This window comes from Lepus europaeus, chromosome 7 (assembly GCF_033115175.1).
Source record: "Lepus europaeus isolate LE1 chromosome 7, mLepTim1.pri, whole genome shotgun sequence".
Lineage (NCBI taxonomy): Eukaryota > Metazoa > Chordata > Mammalia > Lagomorpha > Leporidae > Lepus > Lepus europaeus.
The window spans coordinates 82,377,654-82,395,606 of NC_084833.1; the positions used below are offsets into that span (position 1 = coordinate 82,377,654).

General features: G+C 45.0%; 1 protein-coding gene across 1 annotated transcript in view; it reads right to left on the bottom strand.

Annotated features, from left to right (window-relative positions):
- Window positions 1–9,131: 9,131 nt before the first annotated feature.
- Window positions 9,132–17,953, bottom strand: part of VSTM5 (V-set and transmembrane domain containing 5) — a 32,018-nt gene continuing 23,196 nt past the window's right edge. Inside the window, exons 2-4 of the mRNA XM_062198308.1 lie at window positions 9,558–9,884; window positions 9,305–9,445; window positions 9,132–9,175 (exon numbers count right to left, since the gene is read on the bottom strand). Coding sequence (XP_062054292.1) covers window positions 9,132–9,175; window positions 9,305–9,445; window positions 9,558–9,884 — 512 coding nt within the window. The remainder of the gene's footprint in view (window positions 9,176–9,304; window positions 9,446–9,557; window positions 9,885–17,953) is intronic.

The following is a 17,953-nucleotide window of genomic DNA, read 5'->3' on the forward strand; positions in this document are numbered from 1 at the left end:
TTGGACCCCTGCAACCACATGGGAGATCCTGAGGAGACTCCTGGTTCCTGGCTTCAGATCAGCTCAGCTCTTGCCATTGTGGCCTTTTGGGAAGTGAACCAGCAAATGGAAGATCTCTTTCTCAATTTGTCTCTCTCTTTCTCTATAACTGCCTTTCAAATGAATAAGTAAATTTTAGGAAAAAAAAACCCAATTCCACTATTTTTTTAAGATTTATTTATTTATTTGAAAGGCAGAGTTAGAGAAAAGAAAATCTTCCATCTGGTGGTTCATTCCTGAAATGGTCTCAATGGCTAGGGCTGGGCGAGGTAGAAGCCGGGAGCCGGAAGCTTCTTCCAGGTCTTCCACGTGGGTGCAGGCACCCAGCTACTTAGGTCATCTTCTGTTGCATTCCCAGACACGTTAGAAGGGAGCTGGATTGGAAGTGGAGCAGCCAAGATTCAAACTGATGCTCATAGGGGATGCAGACATCTCAGGTGGCAACTTAAGCCATTGCGCCATCATGCCAGCTCCCTCCACTAATTCCTAAAAAGTTTACATGATGGCATTTAAACACTTTTACAACCCAGCTTTTTATTCAGGAATTCAGTTACACTGAGAGCATTGGATTCTTTCTTTATGTGCCCATAGAAGAAGCACGTTCTCCATTCCATTCCCAGGACTACTGAAGTGTGCTCCTGTATTTCTGAGTGAAGTGCTTCTTCCTCCAGTTGTGTTCTTTAGAAATGCCTGAGTCCAGCCTACATAGGGAGTTTAAGAACTTCCTCAAGAAGGACAGCTGGAAGCTTGAAGACGCAGGTACCTTTAGGACTTCCTTAAATCACTTCGGCCTGCTCTCCTGCTTTGAGTGACCTCATGCCACTTGAGACATTTAGTGAATGCTCAGGCCCAACCTTCTCCCTACGGTTCTTCAGCCTCTACCCAGTGGCCCAGGATGCTTCCTCTAAGTCTTTTTCATAAACTCTGCTTTTTTAGTGGATTAATGGGTTGGTTACCTTTTCCATTCAGTGTGTTTATACTACTTGGAAATAGTGTTCAAATCATAAAATATGCCTGAGTAATTACCATTAGTAAAATAGATTTGTGTTTATGGGCCTTTTGGTACTGCTAATTCTCCTTTTAAGTGAGGCTTTCAATTTTTTTAAGTGATCCCCCCCCACCCCCAAGTTTCCATTTATTTATTACAGACAGCTTCCACCTGCCGCTTCACTCCTTAAATACTTGGAATGTCCAGGACTGGTCCAAGCCAAAGTCAGGAGCCAGGAATTTAATCCAGGTCTTCCACGTGAGTGTCTGGACCCAATTACTTGGGCCATCGCTGCTGTGTCCTAAGATCTCCATTAGCAGGAAACTAGAGTCAGGAGCTGGGGCTGGGTATGGAACCAGGTTCTCTGATTTGGGATACTGGCATCTTAACTGCTAGGCTAAATACCCTCCTTGGCTTTCAGTTTTTAAGGGAAATATTCTGCATTAGTCACCTGTGAATGACTGTAGGAATAAAAATTTCTTTACCTTTTTTTGTTTCTTTAAAAGAGAAATGGAAAATATAGGCCATTATATGACAACTCTGCTTTTGTTTTTGTCCTCTTCAGCTCAAGGTACTGCATCTTTCTCTCCAGAAAAATTAAAAGAATTAGTGTTACCAAATCTTAGTTATTTAGAAATCTTTAGTGTTTCAAACATTGCAGTGGCATGCAAAAATTTTCCTTGTCCTATAATCAGTACAATTCTGCTCACATGAGTGTGATTCCAAATACTTATACTAGTACAGTGAGTCACAAACTTGCTGAAGGACTTTGTTTCTTTAAGTTTTTATTTATTGTAAGTTGATACTTTGCTAAACTAATAAAAATGAGCTACTAGTAAAATGAAATGTTTAAAAAGATACATAGTGCCCCATTTTTATTATAATAGACATAAAATTGCTATCAAATATATAAATTTCTGTGCTTATCCTGTTAGGAACCAGTCGCAGTTCATGGACCAGGAGCACACTTTGGTAGAAAGCATGAGAATTTGGTGCCAGTGCTGTGGCGTAGTAGGTAAAACAGCAGCCTGCAGCACAACATCCCATAGGGCACTGGTTCGAGTCCTGGCTGCTGCACTTCCAATCCAGCTCTCTCCTAGGGCCTGGGAGAGCAGTAGAAGATGGCCCAAGTCCTTGGGCCTGTGCACCTACATGGGAGACCTGGAAGAAGCTCCAGGCTCCTGGTTCCAGATGGACCAAGCTCCAGCCATTGTGGCCATCTGGGAAGTGAACCAGCAAATGGAAGATTCTCTCTCTCTCTCTCTCTCTCTCTTTCTCTCTCAGCTTCTACCTCTGTAACTCTGCCTTTCAAATAAATAAATAAATCTTTAGAAAAATACATGAAAATTCATGCAGAGATACTAAATAGAGTGGGATAACAAGACTACGATCTTTGTATGTCTTCCTGTCTGTGTTCTGTTAAGGTGCTGTTTAGTGAATTCCATTACCTGCTTAAAGAGTATTAGAAACTACAGCAGACGTCAGGGGGGAAATGGCAGCTCTTCTGCCTTATCTTGATTTACATTTCCAGCTTGAGGTTTCCGTCTGAATTATCTGGAATTGGAACAGTGTTCTGTGGTCCTTGAGAGACAAATTGGCAAAAAAGTTGTGTTTGAATGTTGACTGCTACTGGCTAAATGTTTGAGCTTGTCAAGGTTATCCTCTGACCCTGTTGCTAGAATACCATCAAATCAAAGTGTTACCATTGATTATGTCATGTTGATCAGAAATACTTCTTTTTTTCTTTTTAAACATTTATTTATTTAAAAAGCAGAGTCACACAGAGAGAAAGAGAGAGAGCATCCATCTACCAGTTCACTACCCAAATGGCCACAATAGCCAGTGCTGGGCCAACCTGAAGCCAGGAATCAGGAGCTTCTTCCAGGTTTTCCATAAGAGTGTGTGCAAGGGCCCAAGAACCTGAGCCATCCTCTGCTGCATTTTCAGCAGTGAGCTGGAGAGGAAGTGGAGCTGTGGGGACTTGAACTGGCACCTGTATGGGATGCTGGTGCTGCAGATGGCAGCTTAACCTACTAGGTTACTACTAGGTCACAATGCTGGACCCTGATAGAAATTATTGGTACTTGTGTGTTATTATGAATAGAAATAAAACTGAATTACTTAGTAAGTTCGGTTTATTTAGTAGAAAAAAACATGAGATTACTTAGGCAAAAATATTTTTAGGGACAGAACTACCTGAACTACACTACTGTTAGATAAGAGATTTAAACTAACTGTGTGTGTACTTTATAAGATAAAATATAAAGCTAAAATTTGACATTTTTACATTAGTAATAACCTCTCCCATCCCTACAACTCAGTCTCTGATAAACTTTACATAAAACCCATCAACATTATAAATTGATTATGAATTCCCTGAAAGAGTAAGAATCAGCAGAGTTGAATGCATTAGTTATTAAGAGGAAGCCATCTTAGTTGAAGTAACTAATCTGACATATCAGGGAATCTGCCCATGATTTTTATTTTTGTATGTCATTTGAAAGTTTTTCAGTGAACAGTTAAAATGTATCCATGCTGTGGATTGCATTGTGCACGCAAGAATAAGAATAAAGTTTAGGAATAAGTAGAGACCTAAAATAATGCCAAAGATACCTTAAGGAAAGAAGTTGTAGGATGATGTGTATTATGGAATCCCATCTGACTAAAAAGAAAGTGTGTAGATGGACAGAAATGTTCCTATATGTATAAGCAAACCTAGAAGGATATACATCAAATTTAATTATTGTTCCCTCTGGGAAGTAAGATTGAAGAAGGAGAAAGAGCTTTATAGACTTTAATATTAATTTTAAAGAAGGATTTATCACATATGTAATCAAACCAAAAACCTACTTTATGTATTTTTTTTAATTTATCTAGTTGATAGACAAAGCACTCCCGTCTGCTGGTTCACTCCCCCAATGTCCATAAAAACAGGAAGCTGGGAACTCAATCTAGGTCTCCCACAAGGAAAGCAGAAACCCAAATACTGGAACATCACCACTGCCCCCCAGGATCTGTCAGCAGGAAGCTGGAGTCAGGAACCAGAGGCAGGTATCCAACCCAGTCACTCCATAAGGGACAGAGGAAGTATGGGGTCACACCCTGCATGTTAGCCACTAGGCTACATGCCAGTCTTCCACTAAATTTTTTTTATTTAAAAAGTATCAGGGGCTGGCGCTATGGCACAGCGGGTTAACGCCCTGGCCCGAGGCACCAGCATCCCATGTGGGCGCCGGTTCGAGACCTGGCTGCTCCACTTCAAATCCAGCTCTCTGCTATGACCTGGGAAAGCAGTAGAGGATGGCCCAGGTCCTTGGGCCCCTGCACCCATGTGGGAGACTTGGAGGAAGCTCCTGATTCCTGGCTTCAGATTGACACAGCTTTGGCCATTGTGGCCAATTGGGGATGAACCATTGGATGGAAGATCTCTCTCTCTCTCTCTGCCTCTCCCCTCTCTGTGTAACTCTGACTTTCAAATAAATAAATAAATCTTTTTTAAAAATATCAGACATGAATATTATGGAAATTTATGGAGTACTGTGATGTCTCATCACTTGTATATATTGTGTAACGTCAATTAGTATAAATATATTTACCCTTTCAAGCATTTAACATTTCTTCTACTAGTTGTTTAAATAGAGAAATATACAGTAAATTAACTGTCTTTATCCTACTGTGCAGTAGAACCCCAACTTTAATGTAGTTCTTGTCAATCAACTTTCCCCCAATCCCTTCACTTTCCTCCCCAGTCTCTAGTAGCTATATACACACACACACACTCACACAAACACACACACATTATATTTAATTGAAAGACAGAGTTAGAGAGGCAGAGAGAAAGAGAGGTCTTTCATCTGGTTCACTCCCCAGAATGGCTGCAACGGGCTGAGGTACCTCGATCCAGAAGCTTCTTCCGGGTCTCCTACACAGAGGGTGGGGGCCCAAGGACTTGGGCTATCTTCTACTGCTTTCCCAGGCTGGAGCAGAGTACTGGATGGGAAGTGGAGCAGCTGGGACTCAAACCAGCGCCCATAAGGGATGCTGCCACTGCAGGCAGCGGCTTTACCGCTATACCACAGTGCTAGCCCCCACAGTTATATTTTTAATTTCTGTGAGATCAGGGGCCAATGCTGTGGCATAGTAGGCTAAGCCTCTGCCTGCCATGCCAGCATCCCATATGGACACTGGTTTGTATCCCCGCTGCACCTTTTCACTTCTATGAGATCATGTTTTTTGTTTGTTTGTTTGTTTGTTTTTTGGTATGTAAGATTGTGTGCTATTTGTCTGTGCTTGACTTATTTCACTTAATATAAAGACCCAGTTCCATCCATGTTGCAAATGAGATTTCATCCTTTTTAATACTATTCAATTTTTAAAAGTTAGCGTAAGGGGCCGGCGCTGTGACCTAGTGGGTTAAGCCATGGTCTGCAGTGCCACTATCCCATATGGGCGCCAGTTCATGTCATGGCTGCCCCACTTCCAATCCAGCTCCCTGCAAATGTGCCTCGCAGAAGATGGCCCAAATGCTTGGTCCCCTGTACCCATGTGAGAGATCCAGAAGAAGCTGTTGGTTCCTGGCTTTGGCCTGGCCCAGCCCTGGCCATTGCAGCCATTTGGGGAGTGAGCCAGCAGATGGAAGATTCCCCACCTGCTATGTAATTCTGCCTTCCAAATAAATAATTTTAAAAACAGTGGAAAAAGTGGTCATACTGACCTTGACAATTATGTTCTCAAGAATGAAAAAAGCTGACAATGGGCAGGTAAAGTGACATGTGCAGGATGTGCAGAGAGGCATCTACACTGGCCACCTGGCACCTTTCTGTGGTAGGAGTTGAGTTGTGCATGGACACACCAGTAGTAACCACAGGGGTCTGCTCTGGGTTTAGTTAACTACCGATGAGTCTGGTGCTTTCCTAGAAATGGCATACCTGGTCGTTGTTATGTCTCCAGCATTCTATTTTGTCACCTCTTCTGTGCACCTTGCTACACTTCCCCAACCCAACCCTTCTGAATTGTATCCTCCTCTGGGGTTGTCTCCATTCCTGCACTGAACAAGATGCCGTGATAACTTCTCTCTTAATATCTTTGCTGCTCACCTGCATTGCTTCCAATGGAAGCCTGAAGAGCTCTCAGGTATTTACCACCTACGTGGGCTTCAGGGGCCGGAGGTCCTCTGAGCTCTCCTTGCGTACCTGGAACATCCTGAAATGAGGGAGTACAAAATGGACCTTTTTGGGTTCTTAGATCATGATCTCTGAGAGGACATTCTGTTGAAAAGCATTTATGTTCTGTAGGGCGTCCTAGGTACTGCTGGACTATGGTGCAGTTGTCACATCCTTGTTTGAGGCTTTAATTGAATTACAACTCATATTCTGGAAGTACAGATTTCAGATTGGTTGAGGAGAATGTGGTGCTAACAAGATGTTTTTCTGTAGAGAATGTTTGCTGTGTTGTCACTTCAGATAGGCGCTGTGGCTGTGGTTCCAGCTCAGCCTCTGAGTTCTTGGGCAGAGAAGGACCAGAGCTTTATTTTCAGATTTTATTTCATTCTTTAAAACATTTTTTTCACAGTTTGAACCATAATTTATAGATTAACATTTACATTGGCCAATTCCCGTGAATTGATATTTTCTTTTTTGAAAAATAGACAAAAACCTCACATTCTGGAATGAAAAACTCAGGAAGAGGGGAGCTTTGAAAGTGCATCTAGATCCTTTTCCCCCACAAGCAGAAAGCCAGGGGAATAGCTTTTCATGATATTTCTAGGGGGCAACTTAATTCATGTCTGGGTTTGCCCATGGGGGCCTCCCATTGGGTATTCTTTGCCATTTCTCCTTTAAGCATGAAGATCACTTGCCCTGATTTCTGACAAGCTGAGGGGCAGAGTTGTGAAAAGCAAGTAGTGCAGACAGGGCCACAGATGCCCCCGCTGCCACCCAGCTCCAGATGGCTTTCCTCTCGTGGGCTTCTGTGTGAATGTAGTACCGAGATCAGCTGATCCCTGGTCCCTTTTCTCCTTGGGTACTCCTCTCTCTCTCCATGGCACTGGAAACTGTCCAGCGCAGGGTCTGATTCCTGTGGCTGCTGCTGCCTGCAGAAGGACACGTGTGTGTGTGTTTACACGTGTGTGCAAGAGGTGGCTGGGGGTGGGGGGGAACCTGTGCCAGACGCCTTTCTCTAGATCACCTTCTCTAGTGCCTGTCTCAATTCCAAATGATCCCTTTCGTTAGCTCTGGAGGCATACTACTACATGAACACCCTACTACGTACACCCTACTTGTCTCACAGGAAGTAAAAGAGAGGCATTGGAGACCTGAAGGGAGGGAGAAGAGAATGTTCTAGCATTTCTTTACCTCTGCAGTGTGTTGGGGCTCAGAAAATGATACCCCAAAATGTGCTGGATTTTTTTTTTTTTTCTTACTGAGTGACTTGATTGAAATGGTAAAAAAGCCTTCAGCAGGCTTAGACTCAGGTCCCTCTAACCTTGTATTCTTTCTGTCCACCATTTCTCTCTGCATTGAGCCAGACTGTAAAAGAGAAAGCAATTGCCTTCCATCCTTACCCTGAAATCGTATGTCTCTGAGGAGGAGACAGGAATGTAACTGCACCTGGATGGAGTTCTATTACAAGATAATGTTTTTTTCCTTGGGCTCAGATTCTGAAGAGAATCTTGTTACAAGCTAAGCTTTGTCTCAGGGACCCTCCATCCACACACACCCCACATATTCCTCATTCTCCTCTATAGAAAAAGGAGTATCTGAGCTTAGTGATTTTATGCTGCTGAGCAGTCACAGCTCTGATTTCCTCTTGAATGATTTTTCTTCTCTCACTTGTTAACAAATGTGTAGCCTTTTTTCTCCTAGTGAGTCTTTGTCAGTTTGTTCCAGTGGACCTTTATGGGGTGGTGGTCACTTGGGAATTTCTCTTCACTTCTACACATGGGTGAATTTGCAGCTGAGGGCTGGGCACACAGCTAAGGACCATGGCTTCTATCATAATCCATCTGGTACCCTTGGTCCTTAGCTGTGACTATTTGAGAGGGCAAAAGAGAATGAGAAATAAACTCATGCTTGCATTTAGAGCTTGCCAAATGCAAGTTGGGATGGAGAAACTTAGAGGTAAACATTGTGACCAACAACCTGAGAGAATAAGACCAAGGCCAGGTGCAGTTTGGTCCCCTGTAGCCTCAAAGCCCCAGCACGTTTTAGTTTCTAATACTCAGCATAGCACTTTCCAGATCCCTGAAGAATTTTCATGCTTTTCTTAAAGCTTCATGAGTTCTATGCATACTGTGAGCTTCTCTTGATACCCTGGCTATGAGGTAGTGAAGGCCAAGTGTTCCTCAACCCAGGGAGGAGAAAGCAAAGGCCTGACGGGAGAGACAAACTGACTGTGACTGGGGGTGGGGGTGGGGGTGAGGTGGGCAGGCTCAGCTTTCACACAGGTGGCATCCCTGCGTGTCAGGAGCCCAGGTGCTGCCTGTGGTGGCTATCCATTTCCTTCACAGTGGCCTAAGTTTGGGCCACAGGAGGGAACAGCCAGTTACTGTCAGAATGAGAGAGAAAGGGAAAAGACTTGTCTCCCTATCCCTCGTATCCAATGAGTTTCTCTCCCTAAAGCTCTAAGCCATAGGGCCTCGCTGTGAATAACTCACTACAGCCTCAGGTTTTCTCACAATAGCTTCCACAGCAGTGCTTGTGGGGCACAAGGCGAGGGACTAGTGGGCACAGCGGTGCACAGAGGAGACAGTGCAGAGCACAGACAGCATGTTCCAGGGAGGGCTGCACATGTGTCTCAGGATGCTCTGGAACAGGGACTCCTCCCACAGGTGTCACAAACAAGCAGCCGGGGCCTGCACTGTGCTGTGGGTTATGGGTCAGCCTGGCCCTGAAGGCAAGCGAAGCTCCTACTTCCTCTTCACCTTGAATTCAGTGCAAGTCCTACCGCTGTCTGTCCAACCCATACAGTCCATTTTGTGAACTTCCAGCTATCCCATCAGAACAGGTCCACGGGAGGCCAAAGGGTGGACTGGCTGTGTTTGCTCCTTTTGCTGGAAAGTAGTGTTTTCCTCTTGAGGTAGGAATGTCATTGGGGCCAGCCTTGGCTAACACTCAACATCTTGCAGCTCAATCTCTTCTGTTGTGCTTTCTGCAAGACAAAAGACAACTGAGTAAGCTAGCAAGCAGCCACTTAGTGGTTTCTTGGTGAGAACAAGATAACATGCACCACCCATGACCTCAAAACCAGGAATGCATGATGGCGAGGCCAGGGAGTTACCTTTGAGTTTGTGTCTTCTCTTCCTCTGGAATTTATACGCACACTTATTACAGACCCACATGAGGCTGATTAACACCGCGGCCACAGCAGCAAGGAAAGCAAGGAAGACAGCGACAAAGTGCAGGTCTTCATAGAGGATCTCTATGGGGCGGAGGAGGGGAGGGGGAAGATAATGTCTCTTTTAGTATCATGAAGTTGGCCTCGCACACTCTGGCAGTTGAGAAGGGTCCCCAGGCCCCTGGGGCCTTCTTACCAGACACATGGAGCACGATGGTGCCAAACTGGCTGCTCCCCAGGTGCTCCGTCACAGTGATGATGTAGTAGCCGGAATCCCTCACGCCCACACTGAAGAGCTGGATGGAGCCGTTGTCGAAGGTGCAGACTCGGTCCCTGTGGCTCTGCGAGATGTTGGCCTGTGTCCCTGGTTTCCACTCTACGATCTTTTGCGCTCCCCAGCTGGACGTGTACTTCCATTCGATGGTGGGCACGCCGTGGCAGGAGTAGTCAACTGAGAGTAGGATGTCTTCTTTGACGGTGGCATTGATGGTGGGATGGGGAATGTACAGTGACACTCCCTGACCTGCAGGATGGAGCGCACAGCATGTAGGACATGTACGTGTACTGAAGTTGACTGACAGACTCATTCACTGAGTTCCCAAGTGTTTACTGCCTGTCCACTACACCTCAGGCAGTGACACAGGTTGCCTGGAGCTTGTATTCACTCCTGGAGATATACAAGGGATCAATAAGCCAAGGAGATCATTTAAGCCAATCACAAGAGCCTTAAAGATAATAACCCAGGGTAAAAGGGGCCAGGTGCCAGGGTGGCACATGGCATTAGGTAGGATGGCCAGGGAAGACCTCGCTGAGGAAGTGACTTCTGACGTGAGACCTGGAGGACAACAAGGAGGTGGCTGCATGGGGGAACAGGATTTCAGACAGAGGGAGGAACACACGTGAAGCCTGTGTCATGAGACTGAGCGTGGATGTGTCTGAAAGCCAGAAAGGCAGGCTGTGGGCTTTGTATCCTGACGACATGATTGGTGGTGCTAGGGCCCCGATGGCTTCAGGAGGGTGGTTGTTGACAGAAAGACCAAGCCCTGATTTGTGGGTTGGCACTTTTATCCCCACCGCCTGACTGCCAGGGAGGGGAGAAAGGCTGATGGTTGAGTCAGTCAATGATCATCAGTGATTTAATCAACCGTGCCTCTGTCACTAAGCTTCCATAAAAACCCAAAAGGACAAGGTTCAAAGAGTTTCCGCATTTCTGAACACCTGGAGGTCCCTGGAAGGTGTTGTGCCCAGAGAGGCTTTGGAAGCTCTGTGCCCCTTCCGCATACCTTGCCCTGTGCATCTCTTCCCTCCAGGAAGAGCCAAAGCCATGGTATGAGCCTTGTAAAAAACGGATGTAGACTGATTGAACCTGAGGAATGGGTCTGGGAACTCCGATTTATAGCTGGTTGGTCAGAAGCATAAGTCATGATCCGGGGTTTGCATTTGGCATCCAAAGTGGGAGGCAGGCCAGCGCCGCGGCTCAATAGGCTAATCCTCCACCTTCAGCGCCGGCACACTGGGTTCTAGTCACGGTTGGGGCACCAGATTCTGTCCCGGTTGCCCCTCTTCCAGTCCAGCTCTCTGCTGTGGCCCAGGAAGGCAGTGGAGGATGGGCCCCTGTACCCGTGTGGGAGACCAGGAGGAAGCACCTGGCTCCTGGCTTCGGATCAGCGTGGTGTGCTGGCCGCAGCGCGGCGGCCATTGGGGGGTGAACCAACAGTAAAGGAAGACCTTTCTCTCTGTCTCTCTCACTGCCCACTCTGCCTGTCAAAAAACCAAAGTGGGAGGCAGTCCAGGGGACTGAGCGCTTGGCCTGGTGTGCTCTGGCGCTGTCTCCAGGTAGAAAACGTCAGAACTGCATTGAACTATACAACACCCTGTGGGTGTCTGCTGGATAACCTGGTAGCAGAGTATTGTGCTGCGTGTGAAAGTAGGAAAAGCTATTTGGTTAGTGTCTTAGGATCCTCAAGTTTAATATTTTTTTAATTTGAGGGTTTGGCACTGTGGTATAGTGGACTATTTCTCTGTGCACTCTCCTCTTCTGTTTCCTTAGTGTTTCTGTGGACTTACAGACCTTTTTTAAATGTATCATACTCCATATCATTGTAATTTTTCTTGTTGCTTTATCCTATACTTGGCCAGTGGGAACCTCTTTGGGCCATCTGTATGTTCTTAGAAATGTTCTCATTCATTTTATATATTTACACACGCATAAATGTATATTTATACACACACATATATATGTATATTTACACACAGACATATATAGGTATATGTGTATACACACACACACACACATACTTGGAAGAAAGAACTTTCATGTGCTTTTTCACTCCTCAAATGCCCATAGATCCAGGGCTGGGACAGGCTGAAGACAAGGGCCTGGACTGGCACTGTGATATGGGATGCCAGCGTCTCAAGCGGCAGCTTATCCTGCTGCACCACAGTGCCTGCCCCCTCTCTGGTTTTTAAGCATGTCCTTGAACTGATTTCATTTTAACAAGGATTGTCATACTTTATAAACATTTATGTACTTATCTGAAAGGCAGAGTGATACAGAGAGAACCAGAGATAGAGAGAGGTATCTTCCAACTGTTGCTTCATTCTCCAACAGCCAGGGCTAGTTGAGATCAAATCCAGGAGCATTTGAGTCTTGCATGTGGATGGCAGGAACTCGAGTACTTAGGCCATTATCCACTGCTTCCCAGGTGCATTAGTAGGAAGCTGGATCTGAAGCTAGGAATAGCCAGAACTGGAACCAGGCACTCTGGTATGATACAAGCATTCCAAGTAGTGGCTTAACTCACTGCACCACAATGCCCACTCCCAGCACCCTGATATCTTAAAGCCAAAGAATAAAACACTTGAGAAATTCTCACATTGGGGCAGATTGCTGAGATCATTTTGGACAGGTGGTCTTTTTGCACCCCCTGCTCACATGAGGTGGCCACTGGCTCCACTCACAGGCCACCTTCAGAGACAGAAGCTCAGAGCAGAGTCCAGGTCTGTAAATACATGGGAACCCAATAAAAGAATCAGACTGGCCAACTTTCCACCAGTGAGGCAGTTCAAAGGGTTCACCATTCAACCTGTGCTTGCACTCTTGCTGACAATGATAAGAGTACTTTCTACACACAAGGCAACTGTTTTCCATTTCAGGGAAGCTCCCTTTTATTTCAACCTGAAATCTGTCTTTTTTTTTTTTTTTTTTTAAACAATGTAATGTACAGAGGTTCTCTCCCAGGGTGTGGGAGCCCTTCAGACACCCAAGGACCATTCTCAAGAGTGCTTAGGTCACTCTTTCTCATTCACCCTCTCAATGTGTGACAGAGTTATTCTTTAACACAGAACAAAGTGCAGAGTTTAAGGCTACTGGAATAAAGAAGACAATAGAGGCCAAATTCCAGGTCAGCGCTTGGAGGGTAGGAACCATATAATATTTCATCCCTGTGTCCTCTGTACCCAGAAGAATGCCTGGGACATGCTGATTGCTCATTAAATGGTGTTGAATGAATAAATAACTGAATGGCCAACTATTTGTAAGTCACAAGGAGTGGGAGCCATTTCCTGGCAGCAGTGTTGCTGCTTAGTTGGTTTTAAAAACTAGGCACATCTAAAAGCTAAAATACTTAAAAGGGAAAGCACTACACTTCAATTGCAGTTTAATGTACCAGTTATTGTATTACATACTTTATGATCCTGATCTCTTTCTCTCTCTCTCTCTTTTTAAATTTTTTCTTTTTACATAAGAGTCAACAACATGCCCACTTCGATAGTAATTGGCCAAAGAGGATGTCAATGCTATTTTGCTTGCAAATCCTGGGTCTCTACTTTGTGACTCTCCAACAACCTCCTCCCACTTTCCTGAATTCTGTGACCTCAAAGATGATTTGGAGTACTGATTACTGCATGATTTGGGAAGCTGTATTTAGAACCACTGACAAGTCTGTGTGACAGCCTCTGTGTTCTTCGTATACTTTCTGGTAACCATGGTGGTCAAGGTTACTGACAAACCGGTCTCCTGGGAGGCTTCTAGAACTTCAAATCAGTTCAGGGACCTTTATTTTGAGCCCTTCAGTTACTTTGGCTCAAGAAACAGCAAAACTGAAAAACACAAAAATAACAACCCTGAGTTTCTCAGACGTTGAAACAGCTGGGAATTGGCCATCTGACTCTGACTGGTTTGTGGATTTTATTTTGATCAAAAAAAACCCCTTTTTAACTTAAAAATGTTTAATTGAAAAATGAAGATTGTATATATTCAGTGTACAACGTGGTGATGGGTGTTGTGGAGCAACAGTTCAGATGTTGCATTAGATGCCTGAAACCAGTATCAGTGCCAGAGTAAGTCCCAGCTCCACTGCTGATCCAGCTCCCTGTTCATGTGCACCCCGGCAGGTCCCTGTCATCCATGTGGATGAACTGGATGGAGTTCTGGGCTGCTGATTTTGACCTGGCTGGGCCCTGGCTATTGCAAACATTTAAGGAGTGAACCAGTAGATGGTCTCTCTCTCTCTCTCTCTCTCTCTCTCTCTCTCTCTCTCTCTCTCTTTCCCCTTAGTCCCTTTCTGTCTCTCAAATTAGAAACAAAAGTGTATGAAGTGATTACTTGACATATCCATGAATACATCCATCACCACCCATGCTGAACATTGGACCCCCAGAACTTGTTCATCTTTTATGATTGAAAGTTTGAACCCTTTGATCAGCATCGCCCATTTTTCCCAGCCCATCACCCTACCAAGCACCATTTTACTCTGTTTCTATAAGTTCAATTTTTTTAAAAAAAGATTTATTTATTTTATTTGAAAGAGTTATACACACACAGACTGGGAGAGAGAGAGAGAGAGAGAGAGAGAGAGAGAGAGAGAGAGAGAGAGAGAGAGAGAAGGAGAGAATCTGTCCACTGATTCACTCCCCAAATGGCTGCAATGGACAGGGCGAGGCAAGGCCAAAGCTAGGAGCCAGGAGCTTCACTGAGGTCTCCCACATGGTGGCAAGGGCCCAAGTACTTGGGCCATCTTCCGCTGCTTTCCTAAGTGCATTACCAGGGAGCTGGTTCAGAAGTGGGGCAGCCAGGACTGGAACAAGTACCCATATGGGATGCCAGTATCACAGGCAGTAGCTTAACCCAATATGCTACAACACTAGCCTCAAGTTCAATTTTTTAAGATTCCACATATATCATATCTGAAAGATATCATACAATATTAAGTATTTAAGTATCATATGGTATTATTTCACATAGCATAAATTCCTCCAGGCTTATCCGTTTTGTTACAAATGGCAGGATTTTGTTTTTATAGGTGAGTAATATATAGTGGGAATTATGTGTTTCTTTATCCATTATCCACCAACACACATTTGGGTAGTTTTCTTGTCTTTGCTATTGTGGATAACTGCGATATTGCAATGGCAATATTGCGGATGATAGCTGCATTGACAATGGAGTGCAAATGTCTGACGTACTGATTTCATTTCTTTTTCTTGCTGTCACTAGGACTTTCAGTAAAATGTTGAATAGAAGTGGTGAGAGTGGGCATCTTTTTCTGGCTTCTGATTTTGGTGGAACAGCTTTCAGTTGTTTGCTACTGAGTACATTAGCTGTGGGCTTCTCCCATATGGCCCTTGTTATGGTGAGGTACATTCTCTCTATACCTAATTTATTCAGAGTTTATATCATGAAAGGATATTGAATTTTGTTACATATTTGTCTGCATCTATTGATATTTCATATGACTTTATCCTTCATTTGTTAATGTTGTATATCACATTTATGGATTTGTATATGTTGAACCATTCTTCCCTCCCAGGGATAATTTCTACTTGATCATGATGAATAATTCTTCTTATGTGCTGTTGAATTCAGCTTGCTAGTATTTTGCTTAGTTGGTAAACAGCTATGTTTACCAGGGATAATTGGCCTGTAAGTTTCTTTTCTTATAGTGTCCTTGTCTGACCTTGATATCTGGGTAATGCTGGCCTCTTCAAATGAGTTCAGAAGTGTTTCCTCCTCTTGGATTTTTTTGGAAGAGTTTGAATGAAATTGGCATTAATTTTGTAAATGTTTGGTAGACTTTACCAGTGAAGCCATCTGGTCCTGATTTTTGTTGTTGCTGGGAAGTTGTTGATCACAGATATAGTCTCTTTTCTCATTATTGGTCCATTCAGATTATATATATCTTCATGGTTCAGTCTTAGAAGGCTGTTTTGTTCTATAAATTTGTCTATTCTAGATTATCCATTTGGCTGGCATATAATTGTTCATAATAGTCTCTTATAATCCTTTATATTTCTGTAGTACCTATTGTAATGCCTCCTCTTTCACTTATGATTTTCTTTGTGGGGAGCAACCATGGGGTGCAGTGGGTAAAGCTGCCACCTGTCACACCAGCATCCCATATGGGCACTAGTTTGAGTCCTGGCTGCTCCTCTTTTGATCCAGCTCCCTGTTAATGGCCTGGGAAAGCAGTGGAAGAGGCCCAAGTGCCTCTACACTCATATGGGAGACCATCTTCTGCCATTTTCTCAGGTGCATTAGCAGGGAGCTAATAGATTGAAAGTCAAGCAGCCGGGGCTCAAACCAGCACCTATATGAGATGCCAGCGCTGCAGACAGAGGCTTTACCTACTACACCACAACGCTGGCACCTAAATAAAAATATTTTAAGAGACAAATGAAAATGTCACAGAACCAAAGATGTTAGTCACCAGAACCAGAATGAAAGGGCTCCTGGGGCTGATGAGACCCCCTGGGAATGAATGCCAGTGCTGTTGGGAGAAAGTGCCGAGAGTGCTGGGCAGGTGCAGCCACTCAGATTTCACTCATTCCTTTTCTTACAAGTCATTACATAGGCCATGCTTTCAGCTTTTAAAAATTGATTAATTAAGAAAGGCAATATATTTCTTGAAAAAAATTTTTTTGACAGGCAGAGTTAGACAGTGAGAGAGAGAGAGACAGAGAGAAAGGTCTTCCTTCCATTGGTTCATCCCCCAAATGGCGCCACGGCTGGTGCACTGTGCCAATCTGAAGCCAGGAGCCAGGTGCTTCTTCCTGGCCTTCCATGCAGGTGCAGGGCCCAAGCACCTGGGCCATCCTCCACTGCTGGCCTGGGCCACAACAGAGAGCTGGGCTGGAAGAGGAGCAACCGGGACAGAATCCGAAGCCCCGACCGGGACTAGAACCCGGGGTGCCAGTACCGCAGGCAGAGGATTAGCCAAGTGAGCTGCAGCGCCAGCCATATTTCCTGAATATCTTAACAGAGATCAATACTGTTCAGATAACAATTATGATGAACAAGAATATTAACTAATGGTGAGCTCTATGACTGCTACCAATGTGGTTTCCTAGATTAAGCAGTCATACACATACTTCAGAAGATTTATTTGTTTTATTTAAAAAGCAGAGTTACAGAGAGGCAGAGGGAGAAATTTTTGGCTGGCATTGTAGCATAGTAGGCTAAGCCTCCGCTTGTGGTGCTGGCATCCCATATAGGCACCAGTTTGAGTCTCTGCTGCTCCACTTCCAATCCAGCTCTCTGCTAATGGTCTGGGAAAGCAGTAGAAGCTGGCCCAAGTCCTTGGGCCCCTTCACCCGTGTGGGAGACCCGGAGGAAGCTCCTGGCTCCTTGTTTTGGATCGGCTCAGCTCTCACCGTTGCTGCCATTTGGAGAATGAACCAGCGGATGGAAGACCTCTCTGTCTTTCCCCCTTTCTGTCGGTAACTGCCTCTGAAATAAATAAATCTTTCACAGAAATAATTTTTAAGTTATTGGAAAGGCGGTGTGTGTGGGGAGATTTCCATCTTCTGGTTCTCTCCCCAGATGCTCCCAACAGCCACGGCTGAGCCAGGCCAAAGCCAGGAGCCAGGAATTCAGTCTGGGTCTCCCAGGCAGTGGCAAGTACATGAGCCATCATCCGCTGCCTCCCAGGATGTGCATTAGTAGGAAGCTGAATTGGAAGCAGGGGTGCGACTCAATCCTAGGTGGTCTCATAAGGGCTGTGGGCATCACAAGTGGCAGCTTAACTAGCTGTGCCACGACACCTGCCCAATAGACATCAACCGTAATTAACACAACTCAGTGTCACATCACTTATCTGGAAAACCACTTACCCAGCAAATGAGATCATTAAACGCAGCTGAAAATCAGAAAATACAAATTGTTGTGAGCCTTATCAATGAGTAGGTAGCTAACACAGACATTACAAAGCCTAGAGTTTAGGAGTCCTAATTCAGAAAACTGCAGGCAGGTGGTGCCGTACTGCATCACATTCCTAAAGGATTATTTCGAGAGGTGGTGAGATGTAGTGGAGATACCTGATGTGGGCAGGATACACCAAGTTGCATCCTGGATCTCCTTGCTGGGAGTCCTAGAGATGGTGAGAACCTGGGCCTGCCCTGGAGGATGAAGGGAGATGACACTTGGAAGGCCTAGCAACAGGCCAGGCACTGAACAGCTCTTGGTGCCCCTCCAGGAGCTGCAGCCCCACTGCTCCCCCTTCCCTGGTCAGTTCTGTGTCACAGGCCTCAGGGTGACCCACCATCCCAGGGTGCCCCGGACAGAGGAATTTCCCAGGATGTGGTAGCTTCAGTGTA